This window comes from Sebastes fasciatus, chromosome 1, assembly GCF_043250625.1.
Source record: "Sebastes fasciatus isolate fSebFas1 chromosome 1, fSebFas1.pri, whole genome shotgun sequence".
Taxonomy (NCBI): Eukaryota; Metazoa; Chordata; class Actinopteri; order Perciformes; family Sebastidae; genus Sebastes; species Sebastes fasciatus.
In genome coordinates this window covers 11,869,280-11,896,962 of record NC_133795.1, presented here as the reverse complement: position 1 = coordinate 11,896,962, position 27,683 = coordinate 11,869,280, and the positions used below count along the sequence as shown (strand labels likewise).

At 43.1% G+C, this 27,683-nt stretch overlaps 1 protein-coding gene across 1 annotated transcript in view; it reads left to right on the top strand.

Annotated features, from left to right (window-relative positions):
- The window catches only part of plxna1b (plexin A1b), a 229,691-nt gene that overhangs the window by 192,848 nt on the left and 9,160 nt on the right, over positions 1 to 27,683 (top strand). The window contains 11 exon segments of the mRNA XM_074629397.1: positions 4,084 to 4,177; positions 6,689 to 6,925; positions 9,216 to 9,359; positions 10,532 to 10,766; positions 15,897 to 16,045; positions 17,632 to 17,888; positions 22,138 to 22,204; positions 24,587 to 24,733; positions 25,160 to 25,319; positions 25,725 to 25,828; positions 26,377 to 26,473. Coding sequence (XP_074485498.1) covers positions 4,084 to 4,177; positions 6,689 to 6,925; positions 9,216 to 9,359; positions 10,532 to 10,766; positions 15,897 to 16,045; positions 17,632 to 17,888; positions 22,138 to 22,204; positions 24,587 to 24,733; positions 25,160 to 25,319; positions 25,725 to 25,828; positions 26,377 to 26,473 — 1,691 coding nt within the window.

The window sequence follows — 27,683 nt, the reverse complement described above, 5'->3', positions numbered from 1 at the left end:
TAGAAACTCCTCAGCCAGCACGTACACACAAACACACACTGTTGACTGTCTCATTTACTGCAAAAGTATAGTTCCAGGAACATGTCATACATTATTTCCTGAGTTTTTTTACAGTATGTTTTTTCTGTTGCATTTACTTTAAAACTTCTCAAATACAAGCTGGTATTCAAATAATAGAAGAATCCCCAAAAAATAGCCAGCGATGTGGTCCATATGAAAAGTAAAGGCCGAACAAAAATAAATAAATTACTTGCACAGGTTGCATGTCATAGTCACAACCCTGTTGCTCGGAGATTGTCTTCAACCTTTTCCACTCCATCCTTCTTTTTGTGGTGTACATCATCTGAAAGCTGGGAACCTGAAGATTAACTTGAGATGCAGCTCAGCACTGTGTGTCAAGTTTTTCTAGTCATAAATCAGAAATAAACATGAATTAATTAACATAAATTGTGATATTTATAAGGGCGTAGAACGTTATGATGGAAGTATATGATGGTCATCCCCATGATCTATTATGTCTCGTACGTTGTTGCAGCAATTCTGGGTTGATACCATTTGCTACACAGATTTGGTGCTAAATTTAACTATTTTTTATCACTCAAGAATTGATCAAATTTATCAATAATCCCTCCAAAATACCACATTAAGACACCAAGACCTTGAGGGAACACCATAGAAAAAGCCATGCTGTGATTTGGTTTAAAAAACATTTGACATTTGGAGATTTCTGCAAGAATTGCATTTTTCGGCAATTGGATGGCGAGCACCTCTTTTCTGGAAACTGCTCAGAAACCCCCTTATTGTCAATCTACCTAGGAAAGCCATCCATCCTCTGAATGCTCTAGGTCTGTAGTTTGTGGCTGTAAAGTTTCATGAGGCTGTGATTATCCTAGAGGTCACCACAGGTCATTTTATACAGTGAGGTCAAGTTTCAAAAAATGGTCTCAATACAATGAAATTGCTACTATGGGGACTAACATCATCACACATGAATACAGTTGGGCTCATTGGATTCACAAGAGTTTCAGCTTTACAGTGATACTCAATCTATGTAATTCCAACACCGTTTAGGGACCCCAGTATGCAGAAATATTCAAATATATAATTTTTAGAATAGGCGGAAATAACACATTTATGCTGCATTCAAACAACTACATGGGTTGTGCCCAAAACTGCATCATAAAGTGGGCATGTCTTTAAAGGGGAGACTAGTGGGTAACCACAGAACCCATTTTAAATCACATATCTTGAGGTCAGAGGTCAAGGAGGGACCCCTTTGAAAATGGCCAAAATGACTTCGGAGCGTTATTTAGCCTCCTTCCTGAGCCTGCTACAGCCTCCGAAAAAAGTAAAGTCTGGCTTGCATACAGTATATTCCAGGTATTTGTTTGGGAGTATCCCCACATTAGATTTTTTTCCACCAGACACATTGTCTGTTCAGACAGTGTAACAATCCACTTCTGCATCTTCGCAGGGAGTCGAGGTGAAAATGCGAGCCGCATTTAAAACTCAGCAGGGAGACAAAGTCTCTCCTCATGCAAAAGAGGTGTGAGCGGATGAGAAGTCTCATTTGGAACGGGATAAATAAAATAGCTGAGGGTATAGGCGAGGGGAAAGAAGAATGAAAGTGTCGGTTCCAGCCTCGGGGAGAAATAACCTCGGTGCTCGGCTTGTGTTTGGTGTTTCACTCCCAGAGGAGGAGGTGCGTGGTTCTCCGGGCCAATCACGCTTTTATTTACCAAGCTATTTTGTCGCCGCGTCGCCTTTGGTGACCCTTTTGCCGGGGCGATTTCAAACAGCGCCGAGCCTCCCTTGTCCAAAACACAAATTTGACGTGACTCAGACTTGTTCCCCTCCCTTCAGGAAGAGGTTCTCAGGCTAACAACACACAAACACACATGGCACTGCGTGGCACTCCACCTTGTTTACACAGCGTAGTACAGTGCACTCAGTACACCATTATAGTGTACACAGTATGTGTGGGAAAGATTCTTATCTTCTCACAGAACGACTCTGTTGAGTGTTGACACATTGATACAAAGCAGGTTTTTACTGACCTTGAGCTACTGCTTGTTCACATTTACCTTGACATGTCCGCAGCTCTATGTTCTGCTACTCCACCAACAAAGGTTTAACTGTATGGAAATCTCCTAAATTACTTTGCCTGCTCGCTCTATTCACCACTTCAACATCAGTCGCCCTCCTTTAAGCCACTTAAAAGCCCTCTTTCGCTTCTCGCCCAGCTAACGCCTCAGCCCCGGAGTCCTTCCCAGGACCACTTTTCCCCTTAAAGGGATAGTTTGGGTGTTTTGGAGTGGGGTTGTATGAGGTACTTATCCATAGTAGGTGTATTACTTACAGTAGATGATGGTTGGCATGCCCCCTGCTTGGAGAAACACACAGGAGTACCGACACTGGAGCAAAGCAATGCAGCGCTGTGGACGAGGATGGCAGAAAAACTTATTTTAGCCACCTAAAAGAAAGACTCACCTAAAAACATTGATATTTGTTTAAGTGTACGCTATGTTTAGAATATTTTCACTGCTTTATCTCTCCGTCAGACAGCCTTTTCCTTCTCCTTTCCGACGGGGAACTGAACTGAAAGTGAAACTTATCAATGCTCTCTCCAAAGCCAGCAGGCTCAGATGACAAAAACAGTATAGATACATTTCAGTTCACTTCGCCGTCGGAAAATATTCTAAATGTAGCGTACACTTAAACGGATATCATTTTTTCCAGGTGGGCCTTTCTTTTAGGTTGCTAAAATAAGTTTTTCTGCCGTGCCTGTACACAGCACTGTATTGCTTTGCTCTGGTGTCGGTGCTCCTGTCTGTTTCCCGATGATGGGGGCACACCGACCTTCATCTACTAAGTAATACTACTACTATGGATAAGTACCTCATACAACCCACTTCAAAACACCTGATTATCCCTTTAAGGCCTGGGGCTGGCCTCACCTTCCTTTCCCCTTTACCGGCTCCATCTGGCCTCAGAAGAACACAGCCCCAGATGTGAATGTTTCGTCTATGGGTTCATGTATATTTCCATTTTAGGATGCTCTAGTTCCACCATGGAATGGATGTAATGTCAAGCTGAGTCGTCCTCAGCTGCCGCTGCTCAGAGAACAGAACACCAGAGCCACTGAACTAGTTGATATTCTTGTATTAGAGATTTCTTCCAAAGCTTTACAACACTTGGGACAGTGATACAGAATATGCTCTTCTTTTTTTTGCCTGTATGAAACCTCGCAGTATACCAGCCAGCCAGTGTATCATTTGCTTTTTTAGTTCATTGGTGCCAGCGGTGACTCACAGTGGCACTAGGCTTCAAGCCTCGCCTTACCCCACTCCAGTTTTTAGGTTGTATGCTAACTTATTTAGCTGCTGTCAGAACAGCTCACATCAGATAAAGTTCAGCCTCTCGGGCCCGCAGAGGCTGTCGAGAAGCCGGCGTAGGGGGGAATAGGACTCTCACCCATATTACCCATGTCTCTGCTGGTCAGCGTCACATAGTCCTGAATAGGTCACAGGTGTAAAGGTTACAGAAAGTGTCAGATCACTGACAGCGGTGCAGGTGCTGAGCTTACCTCATGCTGAATAATACCAACTTTAATACACTCTGAAAATACCTCCCCCTGGCTGTGGAGGGGCGCTGAGGAGAGGCCAAAAAGCTCCGGCTCTCAGGATTAATGCCACATATTCGTTTATTCTTCCATCCAGCCTCCACATCGGTTTAAAGCAGCTTTTAACATTCATGCAAGGGCTTCAGCGTTGCTATCATTACCTGAAAATGGGCTTCCATGAATACGCAGGCGAAAAGGCTACAGCAGGAGCAAGCATTAATGGTAAATCGCCAACTGGAGGGCCCTCCTGGCTCCCACAGAGAACACATTTATTAACATTTATCTCCACTGATGGGCCCGCTGAATAGTGTATGCACTTGCAAGACAAAGTAGAGCAGGAGATACATGAATGTATGACACACAAGTGTACATAGAATTGCTTTTCTCAGTGTTGTATAATTATGTTTGTCCTGATTTTCTCTACATTAAGTCTTGTTATTTCCTCTTTTTTTTTCTTTTAGCGGAGGAACCATGTTGACCATTACTGGAACCAATCTGGCCACCATCAAGGAGCCCAAAATGAGAGCCAAGTATGGAGCTGCCAAGTCAGAAAATGTAAGTGGTCGGATCCAGACACCCGCACACAGTTTTTTATTGACAAAACAAAAAAAAAGCAGTGACTTGACTTGGCAAGTGAGACGGAGTGAGACTAATATAGACACACAGGTGTCTCTCTCGCACCCACACTGTCTCCCTCTCTGTGGAAAAACTGATTTTCAGACGATACACACACACACTCCTGACCCGTCGGTCAACCAGCCAAGGGCCCATTTTCTGTTTGTTTTTGATGTTGAATTTCCTTTTAGCAGTTTAACCTTTGAAATGTCAACCAGCAATAAAGCAGCTCCAGCAAATCCCCCTCTCTTCACCTACCACCACGGGGCTTAGCTAACCTTTCTCCCGCTCTTGGCTCAAAGTAAAAATATCCCGTCTTTTTCCCTTTGTCCCCCTGTCTCTCTCTGCAGTCATTTCTATTCTGCTTGGTTAATGTTTTTTTTGTTTTTTTTGACCTATAAACACAGTTTTGTTCTGTGCCTTTGTGATTTTACACACCTTTTTGTGTGCGAGGGGTGTTAGCATGTGACGAATAGAACATAATGTAAAGCTAGAAACACGCTGTGAAACTATTCAAAGGTCTCTTTAGCCGCGCCGTGTTATTGTTAACAGCTACCGGCTGACCTCTCCTGTTATTCCGCGAGTCATTACGGTCTAATTTGTTCTTCGGTGACTGATTTAAGTGTCGAACCCCACAGGGGATTTCCAGATGATATCAACACTGATTACGACACTGATGTTATTAAGCCAGCCTCTTCTTCATTATGTCATTACAGAGACATTTAATCACTCATATCACATAACCCTGTTTCAGCCATTATACAGTATATATTATACAGTATAAATTATTGATTATGTATGAGTGAACAGGATTTTTTTTTTAAAATGTATGTCTTATCACTGCTGCAAGGCGTTAACAAGGTAGAAAGGTTGTTAGATAGGAAATTAAATCACCTCATTACACTTTTTTTATCACATATCTTTATTGATTTTGAACATAATACATCACTTTTCCAAAGCGGCTTGGTTACATCTGTCAAGTCTCCCTCGAGACATCTTCCCCCCGTCCACCCATACACCCAGCCATGAACTCTGAGCCCTCGGTGTAGATAACAACAAAAATGATAGTTTACTAAATTATAATAAAAACATAAAAAATATATTTTACTTGTATACGTATATACAAATCCCTACATGCAGAAATGCATACACACCTGGCTGTTTGTCCAAAAAAAAGGGGAGGGGGGGCGGCTACAGTTTCATTGTTCCATGTCTAATTCAACAAGTTACGTTATCAGGTCTTGATTCCAAAAATGAAAGGTTTAAATCCCATATTTTATGAAAGATATAACTTTTTTTGTTTGATTGTGTATACAAGCTTTTCAGTTGCTATGCAAGAGGAAAGCGCTTAAATCCAAAGGTTCAAAGACGGATAACAAACACTTTTCCAATTTCTAGCAATAAGACGCTTCGCTTATATTAGACAAAGGTTAATCAACTTGCGTTCATGAGTTCTCCGGGCCAATGCTTCTGGGATAAGACCAATGATACAAATCTCTGGGCTGACAGGGATGTCTTTGTGGATGATGTTGAAAATTGTGTCAATTATTCCTTTCCAAAAGTCGTGTATGTGTTTACTAGGGCTGTCAATCAATAATAAATATTCAATCACGATTAATCGCAAATTAATCACACATTTGATATCTGTTAAAAATGTACCTTAAAAGGAGATTTGTCAAGTATTTAATACTCTTATCAACATGGGAGTGGACAAATATGCTGCTTTATGGAAATGTATGTATATATTTATTATTGTAAATCAATTAACGACACAAAACAATGACAAATATTATCCAGAAACCCTCACAGGTACTGCATTTAACATAAGAAATATGCTCAAATCATAACATGACAAACTGAAGCCCAACGGGCAAAAACAGCTGTCAGTGTGTCAGTGTGATGACTTGACTATGACTTGCCCCAAACTGCATGTGATTATCATAAAATGGGCATGTCTGTAAAGGGGAGACTCGTGGGTACCCATAGAACCCATTTTCATTCACATATCTTGAGTTCAGAGGTCAAGGGACCCCTTTGAAAAAGGCCATGACAGTTTTTCCTCACTAACAATTAGCGTAAGTTTGGAGCGTTATTTAGCCTCCTTCGCACCAAGCTAGTAAGACATGGTTGGTACCAATGGATTTCTTAGGTTTTTCTAATTTCTTATTATACCAGTATCTTCACTCTGGCTTTAAAACTGAGCCTGCTACAACCTGAAAATTGCAAGTTGCGTTAATGCGTTATTATTGCGTTAACTTTGACAGCCCTAGTGTTTACACTTCCAAATCCAATGAATTGGAGTTCTTTTCTCTGTTCTACATTTTATACAATTGTCTGGGATATTAGGATTGAATTTATTGAGTATTTCAGGAGTTACATACATTTTCACCTCATCAAACTTGATTCAATTGTTTATCATATATTCTCCCCTGTTCTCATCCCCTCCTGCAGAACTGCACGGTCGTCAACAACACCGTGATGGTGTGCCTGGCGCCCTCCGTGGCCGGATCCGACAAAGCCTTCTCGGAATCGGGCAGCAGTCCTGACGAGATCGGCTTCGTCATGGACGACGTGCGCTCTGTGCTGGTGGTAAACGAGACTTTCAGCTACCACCCGGACCCCGTGTTTGAACCTCTGAGCCCCTCGGGCATGCTAGAGCTGAAGCCCAGCTCACCGCTCATACTCAAGGTAAATTGCCTTGTGCGCTTTAGCATTGATCGGTTTTGGCCTTGTCTCTACCTGGCTTTGCTTTACATCCATCACATCCTTTTCGCTTTTTATTCTTCTCTCGACTTTTCTTCCTTTTTTTTCAGCTTTCCTTCTCATGTCTTCTTCCTCCGTCTCTACCTTTTCTCCTCTCTTTGTGTCATCTTTTCCCGTCTCCTTTCTTGCATCACCTTTCTCATTTTATTTCTGCTGTGTCTCCTTTAACAGTAGTCCAGGCATTGCGAGAAAAAGGGTTCTTATGTCTGAGTGAATGAATCAGGATGGCGTTTGTGGTGGTTTTGCATCAAAGCTTTTTATCGAAGGTTACTCTGAAGAAATGTCTTAAAACACACACCAGGACTCCAGGACAAAAGAAGGTCAGCTGAGTGCTAACACTCAGCTGACACACTGGAAGAGCAGTAATAGCAGATAGCAGCGTTCCAGTAATGTTGAGTATTGTCAGCGACGTTAATAGCTCAATCTCACAAATAGTTATTTTCAGAAAATGCTGCAGCGACCTCCCAGTCAGCATCCAACACAGACGATAAGAGGCTGACAGGCATTTGAAATGATTTGCTCCAAACATTCCTGTACAGACACTTTACTACCTCCTTCCTCTTCCTTTGAGTTTTTCTTTCAACACAGCCGTCTTTCAGATGTGCTTCAACCTTGAAAGATGTTATTTCTTCACCTGCTGTCTCCAATGGGGTTTGGAGACCTTTAAGGAAAAAAAAAACGCCCCCTTTTAAAATCAGGTGCAAAGGAAAGTAATGTTTATAAAGTGGACCCACGCGTTGCTATGCCACCTGCTCCGATTTTTATCAGACAACTTCTGAAGAGAGACTTCATAGCCATGTTTACTCTAAGTCATAGAGGCAGCAAGCATTTGGATCCGGAGCGCGTTCGTAAAGGCTTTGCCCCTCCCACCCACCCGCATGCGCCGTCTTTTGTCGTTTCACCTCTCCCCTTGAACTTCAAAGCCTCAGGAGCGAGAGAGGAAATTATCATGCAATTTCATGGAAAACGAAAGCCTTTTTCTCTCTCGACCAATCAGGGTGGAGTTTTAGAAATGAAGAATCACGTCTTTCTCCCCCCGTAACTTTAAATATAATTCTATAATGAAAAGCTCTGATTGCCGCACGGTGCTCCGGGTAAAGAATGGCAGAAATAAGCAGCACAGAAACGGCATCCTATTAAATAATTGCAGAGAAATTAGACGTTCATCATCAAGATTTTCCAGCAATTTTTTTTCCTCCCACTCTGCAAAGCACAGTGCGTAAGGATGAGGGGGGGTTGGTAGAGGTAGCACAGGAGAGGAGATTTCTATAGAATGCATTCATTGTACATTGACAGCATTTTTACTTGTGCCAGCCTTTATCCACCAGATCTGGATCAAATAGTCTAATCGCTGATCGGCTAAATTTAGAACAAGTTACATTCTTAACTCAAGAGCATCATCGTAGACTTAGTAATTATTTACTAAGTTAAGTACAGCGTGCACAGGATTCTCATATTGTGTTGCCCGATCAGTCAGTTCTGTGCAGAAGCACTGTTGCTATGGTTACCTGCATTTTGAAGTACCTTGCACACTGATTAGAGCTGCAGCTGGACACCTGTCGGACACCTGCCAGCCAATCAGATACAAGTATTATTTTTTTTCGACGGCATTAATCACAGTTTATATAATAGACTGTATATAAAGATGGACGAAGCGTCTCCACTTCCTCCCACTGTACAGAAGTGAAGCCAAAATATCTCGGAGCTGCCATCTTGAGATTTTGATGTCATTTGGAGCCAGAGTCTGCGCAGTAGCGATCAGCCGCGGTATCGAGGTCACCCGCCCGAACCAATCGCGAGCCGAGCACGGCCGCAGCTTGTCAGCGAGAGAGACTCACAGCTGTCAATCATGATGTTTCACCCCCTTTTTATAGCATCAAATTCCTTATTAAAACCAAACTTATCAGAAAAATGAACACTTGAACATACATCAGCGTGATAAGAACTTCATAAAATGACAGAAACCATCTTTGGGAGAAATGTATTTGACGTGTACTTTGGGTTTTTAGTTTGGCCCATGTCCCATCCACTAACATGGAGGGGGGGCGTGGCGATCGAGATATTTTGGCTTCACTTTTGGGGAGCTGTCATGCCATCCATCTTTATATACAGTCTGTGGTTTATACTCTATAATTATTACTCTATTTGTGTGAACCGCCTCAGACTTTGACCTTATGTATGTAAGTAACCGAAGCATGTGTGTGTCTGTTTCCAGGGCCGCAACCTAATTCCTAACGCCCCAGGAAACTCTAAGCTGAACTACACGGTGCTGATCGGGGAGACACCCTGCGTTCTCACCCTGTCGGAGAGCCAGCTGCTGTGTGAATGGCCCAACCTGACCGGAGAACACAAAGTCACGGTGAGTAAAAACTGTCTACATTACTGTTTGTTGAATATGTGATGAGCCTTTTCTTCATTATGTTAACTTGAATTGTCCCACACGGTTCAAAGCATGAGGCCATCCAGGGTGAGGTGTCTGGATACACCCGTACATATCCCTCTCCCAAGTTACATTTTTCTATCTTAAGTACCTGCTATTTCATCATCCCACTTGATTTTGTTCCTTCCCACCTCTGGAGCATCTGGCTTTCACATTTTCTTTCCGCAGCTCAGCCCGTCTTCTTCTTCTTCTATAGCTCCTGTTCTCAGCGCTGTTTCCGCTGTGCTATTCATCCCCTCCTCTTTATATCAATCCACTTCCTGCCTTTTTTTTATTCATTCATCTCATTCTTTCCTCCCCATCCATCAGACCTAAATCTCTTTTAATTACTCGAGATTTCTCTTCCCCATTCATATAGCCGCACGCACACAAACGCACACATCCCGTCTCTTCCACCGTTGGCGTTTTTTGCGACTGCATTTATGTCTTAGAAGCTTTTGATCGGTCTCGTTTGGCTGGCGTCCTCCTTGGGATTTCAACAGTATTGATATTCAATAGAGACCAAAAAATGGCTAGTGGGTGTGAGAGGTCTGTGTCTATTTTTACCCTCCTCCATTTGGTATTTCATAGAGCCAGTTAAAGATGGAATAAAAGAGGGGAAAAAAAAGAAGACCGGAGAAAAAAAATCATCCCAGCATTTTTTTATTTTTTTTTATTTACGTGTTCTGCAAGCCAGAACTGTTTTGATGTGATACGGTTGAAAGTCAGATGTGTGTGTGTGTGGCTGCGTATACTTGTTTCGCTGGTTCCAAAGACAGCCCCGGGGCACAGATGTTGCCTCCCCCAACCCAGATATAAAGGGTTTTGGGGAGTTTAGGCCTGCACTTGGCTCAACTCGACACAGCTTGGTTTGCCAGTATAAATGCAATGTGGGATTTAGCACTGGCACCTTGCAGAATTTTTTAGCACTAGATTTAAAGTGGCCAGGTGTGGGCCTGTATGATCTGTATGAATTTTGGTAGCAGCATTTAATTTATCTTCTACTTTATGTAACCCTAAATGTAAATGGTTTACAGCCTCAGCTTCCTGCAAAATACTGCTGCAAACAGATTATTTTGTGTGTAATTTTTCTGTTTGTGTCCTTCTACTAGGTGCGCGTTGGAGGCTTTGAATACTCACCGGGGACATTGCAGATCTACTCAGACAGCCTGCTCACTCTGCCTGCTATCATTGGTATCGGAGGAGGCGGCGGCTTGCTGTTGCTGGTGATCATTGTGGTGCTTATTGCTTATAAGAGGAAGTCGCGGGATGCCGACCGCACCCTCAAACGGCTGCAACTGCAGATGGACAACCTGGAGTCCAGGGTGGCCCTCGAGTGCAAGGAAGGTGAGTGTGGACAAAACCTGGTCATGAGAAGAGGGTGTCAAGCTTACCGCTCAAACCTCACTTTCATATAATGCTTGTATTCTGCTAGTTTCTCTTCATCTTTTCTCCCTGAATAACTCCCATGTCCCCAAATTACTTTCTGTAAATCGCTGCATTTACCGCAAAAGCTTCACAACTCCCATTCATTCAATAGTCCTATCCATTTCTCTCTCTGCTTTCTCTTTCACTCTCTATTTCTCCCTCCCTCTCACTGCCAACTGTCCCCCTGCTGTTAGGTGGCAGCAGTGTGTGTGTGTGTGTGTGTGTGTGTGTGTGCATGTGTGCGGGGGTGTTGGTGTGTTTCCAGAGGAGTACTTTGATCTGAGCCAGCCACCAGATGTTGGCTCTCCACCCCATGAGAGAGCTGCCTGGCTGGCCTCGGTACCATCCACACTGCGAGAGGGAGGGAGAGATGGAGGTTAGATAGATGCAGGGCACAGAGGTGGGAAAGTGAGGCGTAGTAAGGGGGCAGGGGTTTGGCAGCGACTGAAGCAGGGGCAGAGAGACTTACACACCAATACATTAGCATATATTCATTTGGCAGGATCCAGTGAGAGCCTACTGATGCTGTTACTGGTTTGTCTGGCAAGAGAGACCGAAGCAGATGGGGAGAAAGAGAAGGAGAATACTGATAACCATGATCATCAGAATACATTTGTATTATAGATCACTTCACTTGTTGCACTGCTTTAGTAAACTTCAAATATGACAACATGACTTTACTGTAGCTACTAGTAGGGGTGTCCAGAGATGATCTGCTTGTTCGGGTTTAAATATGTGGCACAGATATAAAAAAAAAAAATGGTCAAAAGTAATACAACAATGTACCGAGATATCCTGACTTCCCTAGTATGGGCCTACACGTCCCATAATGCAACCTGTCTTTTTGATAGACCATCCAATCAGAGCTCTGTAGGCATGATTGAAAATGGCAACATCATCTTCCTCTATAGCTGGTTAGCCAGCAACATCTGTGAAAAATAAAAAAGGCATGAGATTGACCCGGCTATACAGGTTGTTATAAATCAATTTAAAGAAATAACAAAACTTAAAGTTGCTAAATGCAAGATTGGGAGCATTTCTATTGCCTCTGCATGGCTCTCAGCATGGTGACGGCTGAGTAGCTAATGGTGCTAACAGTGAAAACAATAGCAACACTGCTGACAGAGCTAACAATGTTAACCTGGAGGGAAACCGGAGAGTGGATGCTACGCTTCCGCAATGGCGCCGTTGGTCGGGACGGCGTTATCAGCTGTAACCGCTGTATGATGCAGTGCAGAGTGGCGGCGGTATGTCAACAAAGCGAGGAGAAACTCTGATTACAACACATACAGAGGGAGAGTGACTTCATTCTCTGCTCAGGTAGACATTTACTCCTCTATATCTTTACATAGCAAACAGTTGTTTGATGATATATTAATGCTCTGGATATCGTATAGAGCACCTTTAAACTATGAAAGTTACCTGCTCCTAGCAACTACTACCGCAGTTCCTGTGTCAACTAAAAATGATGTTGGCGGGAAGGACACATTACTTGCTACCGATTGGTTATAAAAAATCCCCTTAACATCAACGCAATATCAGATTGAATAAATGTAAAATGGCAAGGTATTCTGCTTATCAGGCAGTGGTAAAGACGAACGTTATGTAACGCAGGCTAACTATTAACTGTGCCAGTCATCTGCTCAGGGGGTGACTTTGTGCGTGTCACTTCACACCACTCCCCCTGACACTCAACTCTTTATGTCCTGCTCTTTTGCAACTACTCACAATCACACACACACGCATAAACCCACACAGCAGGTCAAACAATGATTGGCTGGGGTGTGTGGCGGTGAGTCCAGGAGCCCTGACCCTGTCTGTCCCCCGCTGTCACCACTGTCTGGAAGACGACAACAGGATGGATGGAAGGAGGGGGACGGAGCGAGGGAGATAAATAAGGCAGACAACTTGTGAGAGGAGGAAGGGAGGGGAAGTGGGCACTGAAGGAGGATGGATAGGAAGATTAGGAGAGAGGGCAAAACAAGAGGGGAAGCAGTTAGCACTAAATTTCCTTTTTCCACCGAAATTAGCACATATATGGGGTTTTTAAACATGGGTAAACCAGCTAAAATAGGGACGATAGGGCGATAGACTCCTTTACCATGCCAGTAAACAAGTATGCCTTTCTGTTTGTTTCTGATTTGTCACGTTCAATGTCACGAACGTGCCGGAAAGCATGGTTAGTAAACAGTAGAAAACAGTTACAGTGGTTACTTTTTTTATATCTGTTACTTATTTTGTCTCTCTTTCAAACTCTCAAACCAGAGTTGGTGATTGTTGGAACAGTGGAAAGACTAACAAAGAAGATTCTGATGAGTTTTATTTTGTTTCTGTCGAGTTTGACTGATGTGTGTTTTACAATGATCAGCGAGGTAAAATTATTGTTTCTGTCAATAGAGTCTGGTGGCTTTGAGGAGCGCATACAACGGCTGTTTCTTTTCACATCTAACTCAGTGAATTAAGGGTTTATTTCGACCAAATTGACGAGTTTCAATAAAGTGTTTTTTATGTTGATCAGCGAGCTAAATTGACTGGTGTCTGACTGGAGTCTGGTGGCTTCAAGGAGAGCATATCAACTTTATGTTTTGTACGTTAGTAAATTATAATAATCATCCAAATCCCTGTTGATTTTATTTATTATATATTCAATTCAACGTCACATAGCATTGCGCCGGAAAAAGGCACGTGTCTAGAAGGTAACACGAAAAATCTCGAAGAGAGATGGTTACGGTTAGGAGGATAGGTCGTCATGCAGTGAGTCAGGCAAGAGTTTTTGAAATTTGTGGGTAACCCTCTAGACGTGACCCGGAAAAGGGGCAAAAATGAACGTCTCCATCACTGCTGATCGGAGCTGGAGCCGATAAATACTGGTGACTACTGCAGTCATTTGTCCCAAGAATGAATGCCGATTGTAACATTTCCCACTGAAGACAAAATGTTAGTGGGTGTTTTTTTTGTCCAGTGGGAAACGTGCTAAAGAAAGAATTTTAAAGAGAAGAGAGAGAAGGAAATTGATATGAGGATGGCGGGAGATAATGCTGGATACATATTTGGTTGCTGAAGGAGATGGGTGGACAGATGAGAGGACAGCATGGAGTGAAAAGAAGGGAAGTGATTAGAATATGTGGGGGGAAATAGTAGGGAGGTGGAGTGAACCCCTTTTTTTCAAAGAGAGCAGCAAACAGAAATAGAACAGACAAGCGACACTACTGAATGTATAGATGAAAGAATAGAAAGAAGAGATGCAGAGAGAGATGGATGGCATGAGTGAGCCAAACAAACAGAGAGATGGAGGGATGTAGCAGAGGAGAGGCAGCCATCGGGGAGAGAGAGGTGACCTCTAAGATGTCACTTTGAAGGGAAGAAAGAGGGAGAAAAAAGAGAGATAGGAAGAGAGGGATAGGGTGACACAAGCCATCTGTTAGTCTGGGCTTTGCTTCCTTATTTGTTTGGGTTGTGTATCCATGTGTTGGTGTATTTTGGGTGACACTATAGGGCACACACACACACACACACACACACCCACAGTCGAGTTAATGGAAGCGTATAGCTGTACATTTTCTCCTCAGGGGAGTTTTGTATTTATAAAATAGAATCAAGGCGCTACAGCACTAAAAATATATGCACTATTGTATGGGTTGTGAGTGAGAGAATGGATTTGATCCCGTTTGTTCCCTCTAGATGTGACTTGTGAAGCCACTGGAGTATACAGAACGGGGTCACAACACACACTCGCTGGGAGTGGAAAATGTGTAAAAACACTGACACATGCACTCACATTAATCATCTGGGCACTAGGTTATGTGTTCAGCTGTGGGGCAAGACAGGAAAAAGTGTGTGTGTGTGTGTGTGTGTGTGTGTGGGGCTGCTGGAGTACAAGCGTGTGAGGTGGCAGCGTGTAATGTGTGTGTACTCACAGGCTCATGTTCCTGTGTGCAATTCCATCCTGAACTCCCCTCCAGCCACCGAGCACCACAACACTTTTCCTCTCTCCTCCTCCTTCCCTCCATCTTTCTCTCTGCTCTCAGCACAGAGCGATCACATAATGCTGCTTTTCGCCGCTGCTACTCCTCCACACGCCTCCATCTTTTTCCTCACTTTCACCTGTGCTGCCTTTTTCTACTCTGAAACATGTTGCTGGAAATCAGATTGACGGAGGCAGGAATAGTCAAAGTTGAGATAAAGACTGTCTCTAGACTTGATTTCAACTTTTTGCAGATGTTTTAAGTTGGATTATCCTGCACCGTGACCATTCTTTCTTCTCTTTTGGGTATGCTTTAATGTTTGAAGTCTTAATTTCCCTTTTTTGGGAGGAAAAAAAATCCTTACTTGAGAACACAACCTAAGAATTGGAGGATTTTAGTAATAGTAATAATTTGCGCTGCCCCTCTTAGTTGATTAGTCGACTCATTGGTTGATTTGGTCTTAGTCAAGTTGAACTCTATTAATATCAATATGTCCGTCAGTTTACTTTAAACTGTAAAAGTTGGAAAGGACAAATGAGCCTGAGGAGATTCATGTTTTTGTCACTTTTATGGACTACGCTAAGTGCTTTAACGCATTAACGATTGTTAGGTTGTAGCATCTAACATCTAAATACATTTTCTTTGCTACTCTTCTTTGCCAGTTGATTACATACAATCATGTTTCGACTTAAATTCCTTCTAAATGTACCTATTTCCCAAGAAAATTCCTCTTCTGCACATGCAATGATGTGCTTTACAGGTTTAAAAGCAGCGGTTTGTTTGGGATAAATACGTACCAAAGCAATTATAACAGCGCTCAGTCATTATGTGTCTTTAAATGAGTGTTTGTGTCGGGCCACTGCTGACAGAACGCTAAATGTCAAACTGAAGACTGATTATAAGTTGTCATCAAAATCAAGACATCAGTGTTGCAGACTAGAACTATAAAAACTGTGTTTTTTTATTCCTGTGTGATTCAAGTCTGCATTTCATCTTCAGAAATGTTTATGTCACTTGAAACAAAACTTAGTAAGACAACCTTTATGATGCATTTGTAACCATTTTACGTGTCCTTGTCACGTAGCCTTTGCGGAGCTGCAGACGGACATCCACGAACTGACTCAGGAGCTGGACGGAGCAGGAATCCCCTTCCTGGACTACCGCACCTACGCCATGAGAGTCCTCTTCCCTGGGATAGAGGATCATCCTGTGCTCAAGGAGATGGAGGTACGGGTCAGTAGAGAGCGCCCTCATGTTTTTGTATTTTTAGTTTGATTAAATTTATTAGGATTCAGAAAGTTTTGGGAGAACAATATGTCTGGGAGGGAAAAAAAAGCTTAGCATAAATCCAGTGGAGATTTTTGTTTTGATCTGCAAGTTTTAGAGTTTTTAATGTTTTTTTTTTTCTTTTCCAAAGTAATTTCTACTGCTTTGAAATGGTTATTGCTTTTAAAGTTAGTTCTATCTGTACTGGGGTTTGATCAGTAAGGGGCTTAGAAGGGTAACATCAAACATTGAAATATCTAAAAGTGGAAATCTAATAGCACTTTAACACAGTTTCTGTGTCAGACGTTTTAGGGACTGATTTGGTAAGATAAAAATCTCCATCATATCAGAGGTGGGCTATCTGAATGTGTCCGCCAAACGTCTTTCATCTTCGACAGCTCTTTAGCGGCGGGGTCGAGGCAGAAGTGGCTTCAAGCCTAGACTAGTGAGGAGAAATAACTTGGGTGGGAGAAAATCTCCAGTTTGATGTAATGCAGTGAAGGGACAGTTCTTTTTTTGGGGGGAGTGAGCAACGTCCGAGCTCCACTAAGACTTGGTACAAGTGATAGATTGCTTCTACAGGACCACGCCTGTTTGAGGCTCCTGAAAAAGCAATGTTCACACGTTCAATAAAACACTCTCCCCTCCACTACTGCTCCTTTCTCAAGAGGGAACACTCTATCACTCGCGTGGAGCCGGGGTTGTGTGGACACTGTAACGTGGCATGCACATGTGCTTCCATCATTTCTCCGTATACATTAGACTCTCAAACATACATCACATGGAAATGCACACTCTGCTGACATGCAGGGGAGAGGGCTTTGAGACGCGCAGTATCTGCTCGTGCTATCAACTGTATTCCAAAGGGATAGTGTAGCGCGACATTGGATTTTCATTTGTATGGCCCAGGCAATCACAGGCCACAGTAGTGCGCTGGCAAGCAGATCAATTTCTTATTACAGCATGAAGCTCACATTCTCACTTCAAACCTCCCGTTTCCCCCCCTCAGAGGGGGAGACCTGGCCGTTACTTTGAGAGAAGACGGAATCGGTGGAAAGGGGGGGTGGTGAGGGATGGAGGGAGGTAAAGAGGGAGGGAGGACTGGGAAAACGGGGAGAGCACTGGGACCATAATAGGTAGTAAAACAAGAGTGCAAACCTTGTTTTATGGATGCATCTGTAAGCGGAATTTCCCTGTATGTAGATAGATATATTGTGAGTGTATCTGCGTGTGTGCACTTTTGCCAATATACCCTTCATCTAATATTGCCCATTCTCACTCATACTCTACTCATGAATCCATTTCTCAACTATAACTCACATCCTCCTCTTCATCCTGATCTCATACTCTGCTTCACTCTTCTCTATATCTTCCTCCCCTCTGATATTCTGCACTTTTTCTATCCTTCCCTTCCTGCTTCCTTCACACTACCTTCATCCCCTCCCTCCATCCTTGCCTCCCTTTCATTTTCTCTACCCCATGTTCAACCTACTTTTCCTCCATCCACCTCCTCTCCTCCCCACCATCACCTCCGTACCCTCCTTCCTCTCCAGGTCCCCGCTAACACGGAGAAGGCCCTGACGTTGTTCGGCCAGCTGCTGACCAAAAAGCACTTCCTGCTGACCTTCATCCGCACCCTGGAGGCGCAGCGGTCCTTCTCCATGCGCGACCGGGGCAACGTGGCCTCCCTCATCATGACGGCGCTGCAGGGGGAGATGGAGTACGCCACGGGCGTTCTCAAACAGCTCCTGTCTGACCTCATCGACAAAAACCTGGAGAGCAAGAACCACCCGAAGCTCTTACTCAGGAGGTACGAAAACAGGGAGGGAGAGGGGATGAAACTGGCTCGGACTCTGCACAAAAACATGTCACACATGCACAGATAGTTTCCCCACTGGGGGTTCAAGTTTGAGGTTACGTCCTTTTGTGTATCACACTTGTCACTGGTTTAGGGTGTCCTTGAGAAGAGGCAACCTACTGAAAACAGGCACCTTGATTATTTAGGCTTCAAAAAAGTTGCATCACTTGTTATTGTTCCCTATTTTTCGAACCCTCCTGTTGCAAACCCAAGCAGATAGTTATACTCATTATGGTGTTAAAATAGGAAGAGAAATGATGACAAAATGATAGATTATAGAAGATGATGCTCTGTGAGTACGACGGCGTATTAGGGCCATTGTATGTAAAAAATAAATAATTACGGAGCCGGGGGAGAGGGGGAATATTCAGAGAAAAAACTCAGAATTTCCGTGATTCAAGTCATGATTTTCTGAGAAAAACTTGGATATTCTCTGAGATTAAAGTGGCAAATTTACGAGAAAAAAATAGCAAAATTTTGCGGTTATAAAGTCATACATTTATGAGAAAAAACTGAGCGAGGAGAAGGTCCTGAAAGATACATATACATGTTTTTCTTTCATGTTCTTAATGTGTTCTTTTATGAACATAAGTACTAATGTTATAGAAGTTACAGAAAGTAGAGAGAAACAATTTCTGTCTTTGAATACACAAAGGTGTGTCTGCTAACCGTTGAGAAGACGTTACTGCATTACCATAGTTACACGCTGACACTGTTAACTGTCACTGTGTCAGTGTGAAGGGAGAACAACACAGAAAAGGCACATAACATAACTGCTTGTGTTGAACCACAGATTATGAATTATGTCCTTATTGTTTGCTGGGGAGAGGGACATCTGGAATACCCGTTTTAGCCTGCTGCCTCTGCAACCGGCCCCGGATAAACAAATGAGAATGGATTTTATGACTTTATAATCTCAAAGAATAGTTTTTTCTCGTAAATTTGTGAGTTTTTTTCTCGTAAATTTACCACTTTAATCTCAAAGAATATCCAAGTTTTTTTCTCATAAATTTACCTCTTTAATCTCAGAGAATATCCAAGTTTTTTTCTCATAAATTTACCTCTTTAATCTCAGAGAATATCCAAGTTTTTTTCTTGTAAATTTACCTCTTTAATCTCAGAGAATATGCATGTTTTTTTCTCATAAATTTATGACTTTAATCTCGGAGAGTTGTATTTCTCGGAATCTTACGCCACTCCCCTGGCTGCGTAATTTATTTTTATTTTTTTACCTACAATGGCCCTAATACACCATCATACTGTGAGAATGTCTCATACCGCTGAAGTTATGGAGCAGGAAGGCAGGGGACTGGGACTGCAGCTTTTAGAGGCCTATGTGACGTTACCTCGTCTCTATCTCTCAACCTTGTCCCTGTCAGAGAGGATTACACCCCTGAGCACACACACACACTCCCAATGGAGCCGCAGTCAGACACACCGCTCTCTCCTCTCACACACACAGGGTGAGGAAGGTACGAGGGATGGAGGGGATGTAAAGGGAAGGAAGAGGAGGATTTATGAGGGAGGGAGGGTGTGAGGGATGGAGAGAGGATGGATTGGCAAAAGGGGACGATGTGCAGCAGTGGAGGGAAAGAATGTGAGGTGAAAGAGGAAAAGGTGGATGGAGCAGAGGGAGGGAAATGGTGATTGACAGAAAGAGAGGGCAAAATGTCTTAAGGGAGACTTGGGCTGAAGGCAAATTGATGGAAGGAGAAACATGGAAGGTGAGAGAGAGAGAAGAGGAAGGAAGAATAGAAAGGTGCAGTATGGTGAGAGAGCAGATAGGAAGAGGGAGGAAGAGGAGGAGAAATGAGCTGCTGCAGACAGACGGGCAGGAAGAGATACACGTATTTAAGGAAAGACACAATTAGAGAAATGGCCTGTCTCCAAATAAATTGGAATTAGACATTAAATGATAAAAAAGTTATGTTTTTTTTTCTCTCTCCTCCTTCTCCTCTGAGAGATATTTAATTAAAAATCTAATCAAATAAATGACTCTCAGCCAGTGTGCCTGTGTGAAGCCTTTTCCAATCCCCTCTTGGGGCGTACGGTCACAACACGCTGTCCCTGCTAACTACACTAGCCTCGGGAGCTGGCGTTAATAAGCTCGGCAATTATTACACATGGTTCACCCTGGTTTGGTCTCTTTTTTCCTGCAATAGATAGACTTTAGAACTTTTTTTTTTAAAGATATGTACACAGAAAAGCAAAGGCTCCCATGTGGATTCCCGTACCCAATGGTGAAATTACACTCTTGCATTGGGTGCATTTGGTGTGATTTGCACATCAACCCCCTCCTCCTGTAGCACATGTATAAAAAGCTTTGTAACGCTGGGTGCAGTGACGTGGTTTCCCCCTCAATGAGATGATGCTTCAGGTCGCCCACTATCATATCCTGACATGGCCAAAAGCGTGTTCTGTCCAGGTGCATTCGCCTCCATCGTCCTCCATCCCTCCGTTCCCTGTTGCCTCATCTTTCATCCGCTATATTTCGCTGACAGCCATGGAAAAAAAAAAGAAAACTGCTCCACATACATCAAACAACAGTCAAACGGGGAGGCTTGCGGAAGCGTAGGAGTTCACGTCTCGTTCCTGCTACAGGCCCTCGCTGGTTTCACTCGCACATTTGGCCTAGTTTCCTGTGTTTTCTCTTTATTCCTCAATTGTCATGAAAAAAAAAACAGAATTTCTGCGTAAAGTTGACAAGAAAATATCTTCCCGTGCTGTCATTTCTCAACACAATATGCCTTTCTTCACCTCTTGTGCCTCTGCTAATGACAAAAAGACTAATATGTTACAAGAAGTGTGGGAATGTGGCCCAGTTAGCAGTAACCCAGCAGAAGGCTCTCGTGTGCACCCCCCATTCATCTAAGAGAAAACAAGGAATGGATAATTAAGCAGTCTTCCTGTTTCCCCCCCTTAATGTGAAAAGGAAGGATGGTGGTAAGAAAGCGAGGAGGTAAATCTGAGGACGATGACGGAGCGGGAGAAATAATCACTTTTTCTCCCCCCCACATACCCTTAGTGCCGGTCTCCCTTTCAGCTGTTTAACAAATTAGACGCAATAAGTCCGTTAATTACAATGCCTTTTAATTGCTCTGTTTTCATTCGCCGCTTGTTCACGTGTGTCTGCTCGAGAGCGTGCACGTGCGGAGGGTTCCCCTCATTACACGGCAGGTTAGTGATTAACGAGAGAAGTTAACGAATTATACTAATTGCTGTATTTTTAATGAAGACGAGTGGGTTTGCTTGAAGGGGGAAAAATGTGTGTGGGGGTGGAGGGGGGTGAAACAATGAAAGAAATGGAGGGGTTTGTTTTGCCAAGTTAATTTATTTGCATGTGGTGGTGGCGGGGGGAGCGAGGGAAAGGGCTCGGTTGTTTGAAGGCTAACCGAGCGACGGCTGATAGTGCGGCGTGTTCTCTTTGATGTGCGAGCGTGTCTTAAATGCCTTTCCCCCACGATGATGAAAGTGTTGGTTTATGCCCAGAGATCGTAGCAAGGGAGGGGGGCTTGTTTGGGTGGAGCGGTTTGGTATGACTTCTAAAACCTCCCACTGTCTTGTGCAGAGGTTTATGTGCTGCTTAAAGGTCCCATATCATGCTCATTTTCAGGTTCATACTTGTGTTTTGTGTTTCTACTCGAACATGTTTACATGCTGTAATGTTTAAAAAAACAACTTTATTTTCCTCATACTATTGCCCTGAATATGCCTGTATTTACCCTCTGTCTTAAATGCTCTGTTTTAGCGCGTTTCGACGGAATTGCGCCGAAATTGAATTGCGTTGCTAGTCAACAGCTTAGGTCCATGTGTACTTCCTATCAGCTGATGACATTCACATACACTGCAACCAGGAATAAACTGGGACACATTTTTATTATTTACGTTTAAATCTGTGTAAAGGGTCAAAATATTGTATATTTGTGACATCACAAATGGACAGAAATCCTGACAGCTTGTTTCAAACGCAGAGTTTCTGAATACAGGCTGTGTGTATTTCCCTGTAGGACTTAAGCCTGCTTTATAATGAAAAAACATGAAAAATCTCACTTTTTTATAATATGGGACCTTTAAGAAATCTAATTTTTGTGTTTTTGCATCCCCGTCCTTTGACTGTCACACTCTAATTCTACTTTTCTATTATTCCTCTCTCACCCTCACCTTCTCCTCTCTCCTCCCCTTCCTTTCTTCTCTCTCCCAGGACGGAGTCTGTCGCTGAGAAGATGCTCACCAACTGGTTCACCTTCCTGCTTTACAAGTTCCTCAAGGTAAAATTGTCTGTCACACACACACACAACTTTTGAAGCAATACTAATACGGCTGCTGTTTGAGAACAGAAAAAAGTGGCTCACCAACACACACACATTGACAGCTGCAGCATTAGATAAGGCCGAGGCGGCAGGCTACCTATCCCTTACCTCGGCCTTTCATGTGGGAAATTCTCCTTTCTCCGAATTGAGGAAGCCGCAGTCTGAAGCGCTGTTCAGACACAGCTGGTCATGTTGTTGTGATCGCCGTAGCCCGTTCGCAATAACCTGTCCTCTCTTTGTGTCCCTCGCTGGATTCTTTTACAGCCAGGAAAGTGTGTGTGCACGCCTGTGTGTTTGTATCCCACCCCCCCTTCAGAGCTTTGGGGCTTAGCAGAAGAGGAAGGCAGAGATCTTACACAAATGCATCCTCTCATTTCTCTGTCTGTCCGTCTCTGCGTCTGTATGTTTTTCTTCCTCTTTTTGAATTCCCTTTCCCTCTGATATGGAATCAGAGAGACTTATTGAGGCTTAAACTGTGCTCAATTCTTGTTTCCTCACACACACACACACATTCTCTACATTCAAACATCGCCGCAGCTAATCAGTTAGCAGCGGGGCCTTAAGCGCACGCCAGGACAGGCATTTTGATGGTGGTGGTGGTGGATGGCGAAGCAGCCAGGCCCCCGGGGTTCCCAGTTAGCATCTGTGTGTGTGTGTGAGTGTAAGTGTTGTGTGTGCATGTGAGTGTTTTGGCTCAAGGGTTCACAGCCAGAGCTGGGTTCAGAGACAGGGGAGTGGGTTACAAAGGGATCTTCTATAACAGCTGTTTTTACAAACTTTAGACAAGACAAAAGAAACAGAGAGAAAACAGGAAAAGGTGGAAGGATGTAGAGAGAAAACGGTCAGAAGAGGTTGTGGATGGGTGAGAGGAAGTGTTGGGGGGGGGGAAAGGTTTTAAAATGAAAAGTGCAAGGGAAAGTGAAAGGGGGACAAGGAGGGATTGGGGGGGGGTGATGGCATGCTTTAGCTAGCAGCAAGGTTACCAACTTGGCTTTTATCTAACCTCCTGCAATTCAGCGCCTCTCTTTCTCCCGACTTTTTAGGGGTCACCTAAGAGGAAAAGCCTGGCACAATTTCAAGGTTCAGTCAGGTGTGAATAGAGATGGGAAAAGGTCAAGTAGTTGTTCAAAGGGAGGAAATAGATGAAGCTTTTACCTACGAAAGGGAACAGGAGTAAGAAAAGAAAAAAAAGCTTTTCCACTTTCCCCCTGTTCAATTCACTCTTTCTCCTGTGTAATGGCTCGACTGAGAGAGTGGTGGGGGGGTCACGTGGTTACTCTGTTTCTGCACCAGAAGTGCTGTGATGCTTCAGGTAAAAATTGCAGATGGCTGTTTTATGATGCTATATGAAAATGTCATTGTTATAATATAATTAAATGCATGGGCGTAGGAAGCATTGAAAATGTGTGTTGGACAATGTAACGGGGGTCTGAGTTTTTTTTTAACACAGATGATGTCATTTCCTGTATTCTGGTGCCTTTTAACAGGTGATTTGATACGAGCGTGAGACAAATGATGGATACATTTGGTAATTTCTTTGGTAAAGTACAGAGATTGATTCGATGACTAATTCAGAGCCAGTTAGTTGCAGCCCTAAATTCTATTCTTCACCTTTTGTTTTCTCATTTAAATCAATTTTGCTGACCTTTGGATTTGTTTAACACCTGATCGACTGACTGACCGAAATGCTCCTTTTAAAAATAGGAAGTGGTGAAGTGGTACGAGCAGGCGGTGCTTAGTTAGCAGGCCGGCTCAACGAGTGAATGAGAGCGAGACGGGCCCGACATCCCAGAGCTCGTTGCCTGGTTGACACGTCTCACACACCAAAGTGCTTCTCCAAGCGTTTTTCACCCCTCAGTCGTTAACCTTCTATTAACTCCTCCATCAATTGCCACTCATTCACACTCACACTGCCTATGATTCCTCTCCTTCCTGCTCACTCAACTTACTCACAAACAGAGATTTACAAAGGCTGTTTTTTTCCCCCTAAAGAAGAGACACTGGAAGCTGGAGTGAGTGTGTGTGTGTGTGTTGTTCTCTGTCAGTTTTCAGCGCGCCGTTAGCCAACACAGGCCATGGCCTCGTCCTTTACTGCTCCGCCTGTGGTTGGCTCAAAGAAGATTAAAAATATAATTGGAGAGTAGCTCAGCAAAGCTATGCACTTTTTTGCTGTTGTGTACTTTTTTTTGTGGGTAAAGTTTTTGCACAGTTGCATTCGTACTATTTTCAACAAACTGTCTTTCTCTCCTTTTACCTCTTTTTTCATCTATCCCCTTTCTTGGGTTTCACCTCTACCTGTCTCCCTCTTCCTACTTCCTGTCTCCGGTTCCCTGTTTGCAGGAGTGTGCTGGCGAGCCTCTCTTCATGCTGTACTGCGCCATGAAGCAGCAAATGGAAAAGGGACCAATAGACTCGATCACAGGAGAGGCCCGCTACTCCCTCAGCGAGGACAAACTCATCAGGCAGCAGATCGACTACAAGACTTTGGTCAGTGCACATACTAGTGGACACAAACAGCTGGCGTCAGAGAATAAAACAGATGCACACATACATTAGATTTAATATGTGGCCAGTATTCTTGGAAAAACCTTACTTGCTAAATCAGGGACCATTTTGCAGTTGTTGGCAACATTTGTAATCTACAACTCCACAAAATATCCTCTGAGGCTTATGACATAAACATGAAATGGGTGAAAACCAATAATTCTGATGAAACACACTTTTAACAGTAATAAAGAGCTGCATGTGCACTGTTCCGAGGGTTGGATATTGATTCTAAACTGCTGTATGAAGTGTTGGTTTGAAGGTCAAAAATCACCGCAGGGTCATGCCTCCACGCATCGATAGTTACCAGTCTGTGCTGACTTCCCTGGGCTAAATGTTACCTTTGCCCTCTGACCTCGGCCTCTGTAGACGCTGCACTGTGTGAACCCAGAGAATGAGAACGCTCCGGAGGTGACGGTGAAGAGCCTGAACTGTGACACGGTGACGCAGGTGAAGGAGAAGCTGCTGGACGCCGTGTACAAAGGCACACCGTACTCCCAGAGACCAAAGGCCTCCGATATGGACCTGGGTAAGAAGAGGGAGGACTGACACACACACACACACACACACACACACACACACACACACACACACACACACACACACACACACACCAAGTATACACTCCGAGCACAGGTGCACTACTACAGGGGGTAAAGAGGGAATCGTTTCAAGGGCTTTCTGAAGCAGGAGGGGGGTCCCTAGAGAGGAAAAGTGATTTTGTGCAATAATAAATTCAAGTGAGGAGCTAAAAGTCGCTAAAATTATGCGTTCTACCTGTTTTAATTTCTACTTAGCATCTTTAGTCACAGCAATTTGACTTTCTGTTTGGAGGAGGGAGTTTGTGATTAGTGTGTCTATGCAATTCATGTTCCATTTCTGTCTCATTAACAAACATACACAACCTTACCTGTATCTCCTTTGCGTGTGACAGAATGGCGGCAGGGTCGGATGGCTCGCATCATCCTTCAGGACGAGGACGTCACCACTAAGATAGACAACGACTGGAAGAGACTCAACACCCTGGCTCACTACCAGGTACTCGAGCACAGCACAAATCCCATGATACTTATTTTTATTGGCATATTTATCTGTGAGTGGATTGTTGTGTTGGCATGTTGCGGTCGTGCGTCTTTGGACGTTGGCCGGCTGTCTCCATCTTGTTGTAGCGAGGATGAACTGATGGAAATGAAGTCCTGGACTTTGTCGTGTTACGTCTTATGTGCGTGTTTTTTTACTACTGTATTTGGAATTTTGTCAAATAAACTAAAGTAAATACTTAGTGTCTTGTTGGAACAAAAACTCCTCATTGATTTGGCTGCACATTATTGTTGCTTTGGAATTCATGCGAGTACAGTAGTTGGCGTTATGATTGTCATTGTTTTGGTTGTATTTCAGCCCACTGAAATGTAGCTGTTGTTATATTTACTCACACTGTGTCATTTAAAAGAATGCCTCTTAAACATTAAGTGCTCAAGTATTTGGAAAATTAAGTTTGAGCACAGTGGTCGTTTTTGTGGTTGCATCATAATTTTGCTGCTGGACATTTAGTGCAGTGATAACTGATCTTTTAAATCCCGTTTCAGGTGACAGATGGCTCAGTGATCGCCCTGGTGCCTAAACAAAACTCAGCCTACAACATCTCCAACTCCTCCACATTCACCAAGTCCCTCAGCAGATACGGTACGAGAGAAGGTGTGTGTGTGGGGGTTTTGTATGTGTGTACAAGTGTATGTACGTGTGCCCTCACTTACGACTGGGCAATATGACGATATATATCATCAAAACTATATAAAAATATCTATCGTATATATTTTTTCTATACCATTTCTATCGCGATATAGGCTAGTCCTATATTCATTTCTTTTATCGCCAAAATTTCACTTGAATCTGCTCATTTTGCGCTCTAGTTCTTAATTAAATGAGAAAATACTGTTCAAGTACAAATATTTAATTCACACAGGAGTAAACAAAAATAGGCTTTACGTTGTGGTTATTACATATAGACTTTTTATTTATTGAATTACTGGAGGACATGCTATATCGTGATATGTATCGTTATCGTGATATGAAATGACCTATATTGTCAAAGAAGATTTTGGCCACATTGGCCAGCTCTACACTAATTTCATAAAATGTGCAAACGTATTTCTAACAAGACACCAGTAAAAGCAAAATGCCTATATTTCATTCAGATGAATTCTGACTTAATTTTCAAAAATATGATTCTTCTAACAGGAAGAACTATCAAATACACCATTGGACACTTAGTATATGTTCATTTAGTGTATGTCACCATCTCTTTCAAGCAGTTTAGGTGAACTGGGATTCAACATTTTTAGTTTGTAGGCAGTATAACCTGGAACTAATGTTAAAATGGAATTACTTGGAAGGTACTTTTATATATGAACGAATGAAATATTTACACACTCCGTGGCGTAGTAGTGAAATTTTGGTTATCATGGGAACTTTTTCAGCGAAATTTCCATTTTTGCGAAAAATCAGTTTCCTGTCAATTCCCATCATGCATCCCACGGAGGATGGCACGTGTGACAGCTGTCAGCAGCAGCTTTGACATCAAGTAGAGTGGCTGGTTTTGTGTCTGTGCCAAGATGCTCACTTTACTGTCAAGCTCCTTATCGCTGCTCACTTCTCCCTGCGTGTCTTTTTGGTGATGATATAGTGTAAAGACACATGAAATCCACATGCAAATGAAAACTGGATGTGTGAAGTGCAAGAGCCTGTTGCATTGTGGGTGATCCTTTAAACTCCATCATGTGATTTAGCCAATGCCAGGCCAAGTGCATTTGAGACCATATACAGTATACAGCTGAGGTCAAGGCTGCTCAGTGGAGCTGAGTGGACATTTTGGGAAAAGAACATTAACCCATAC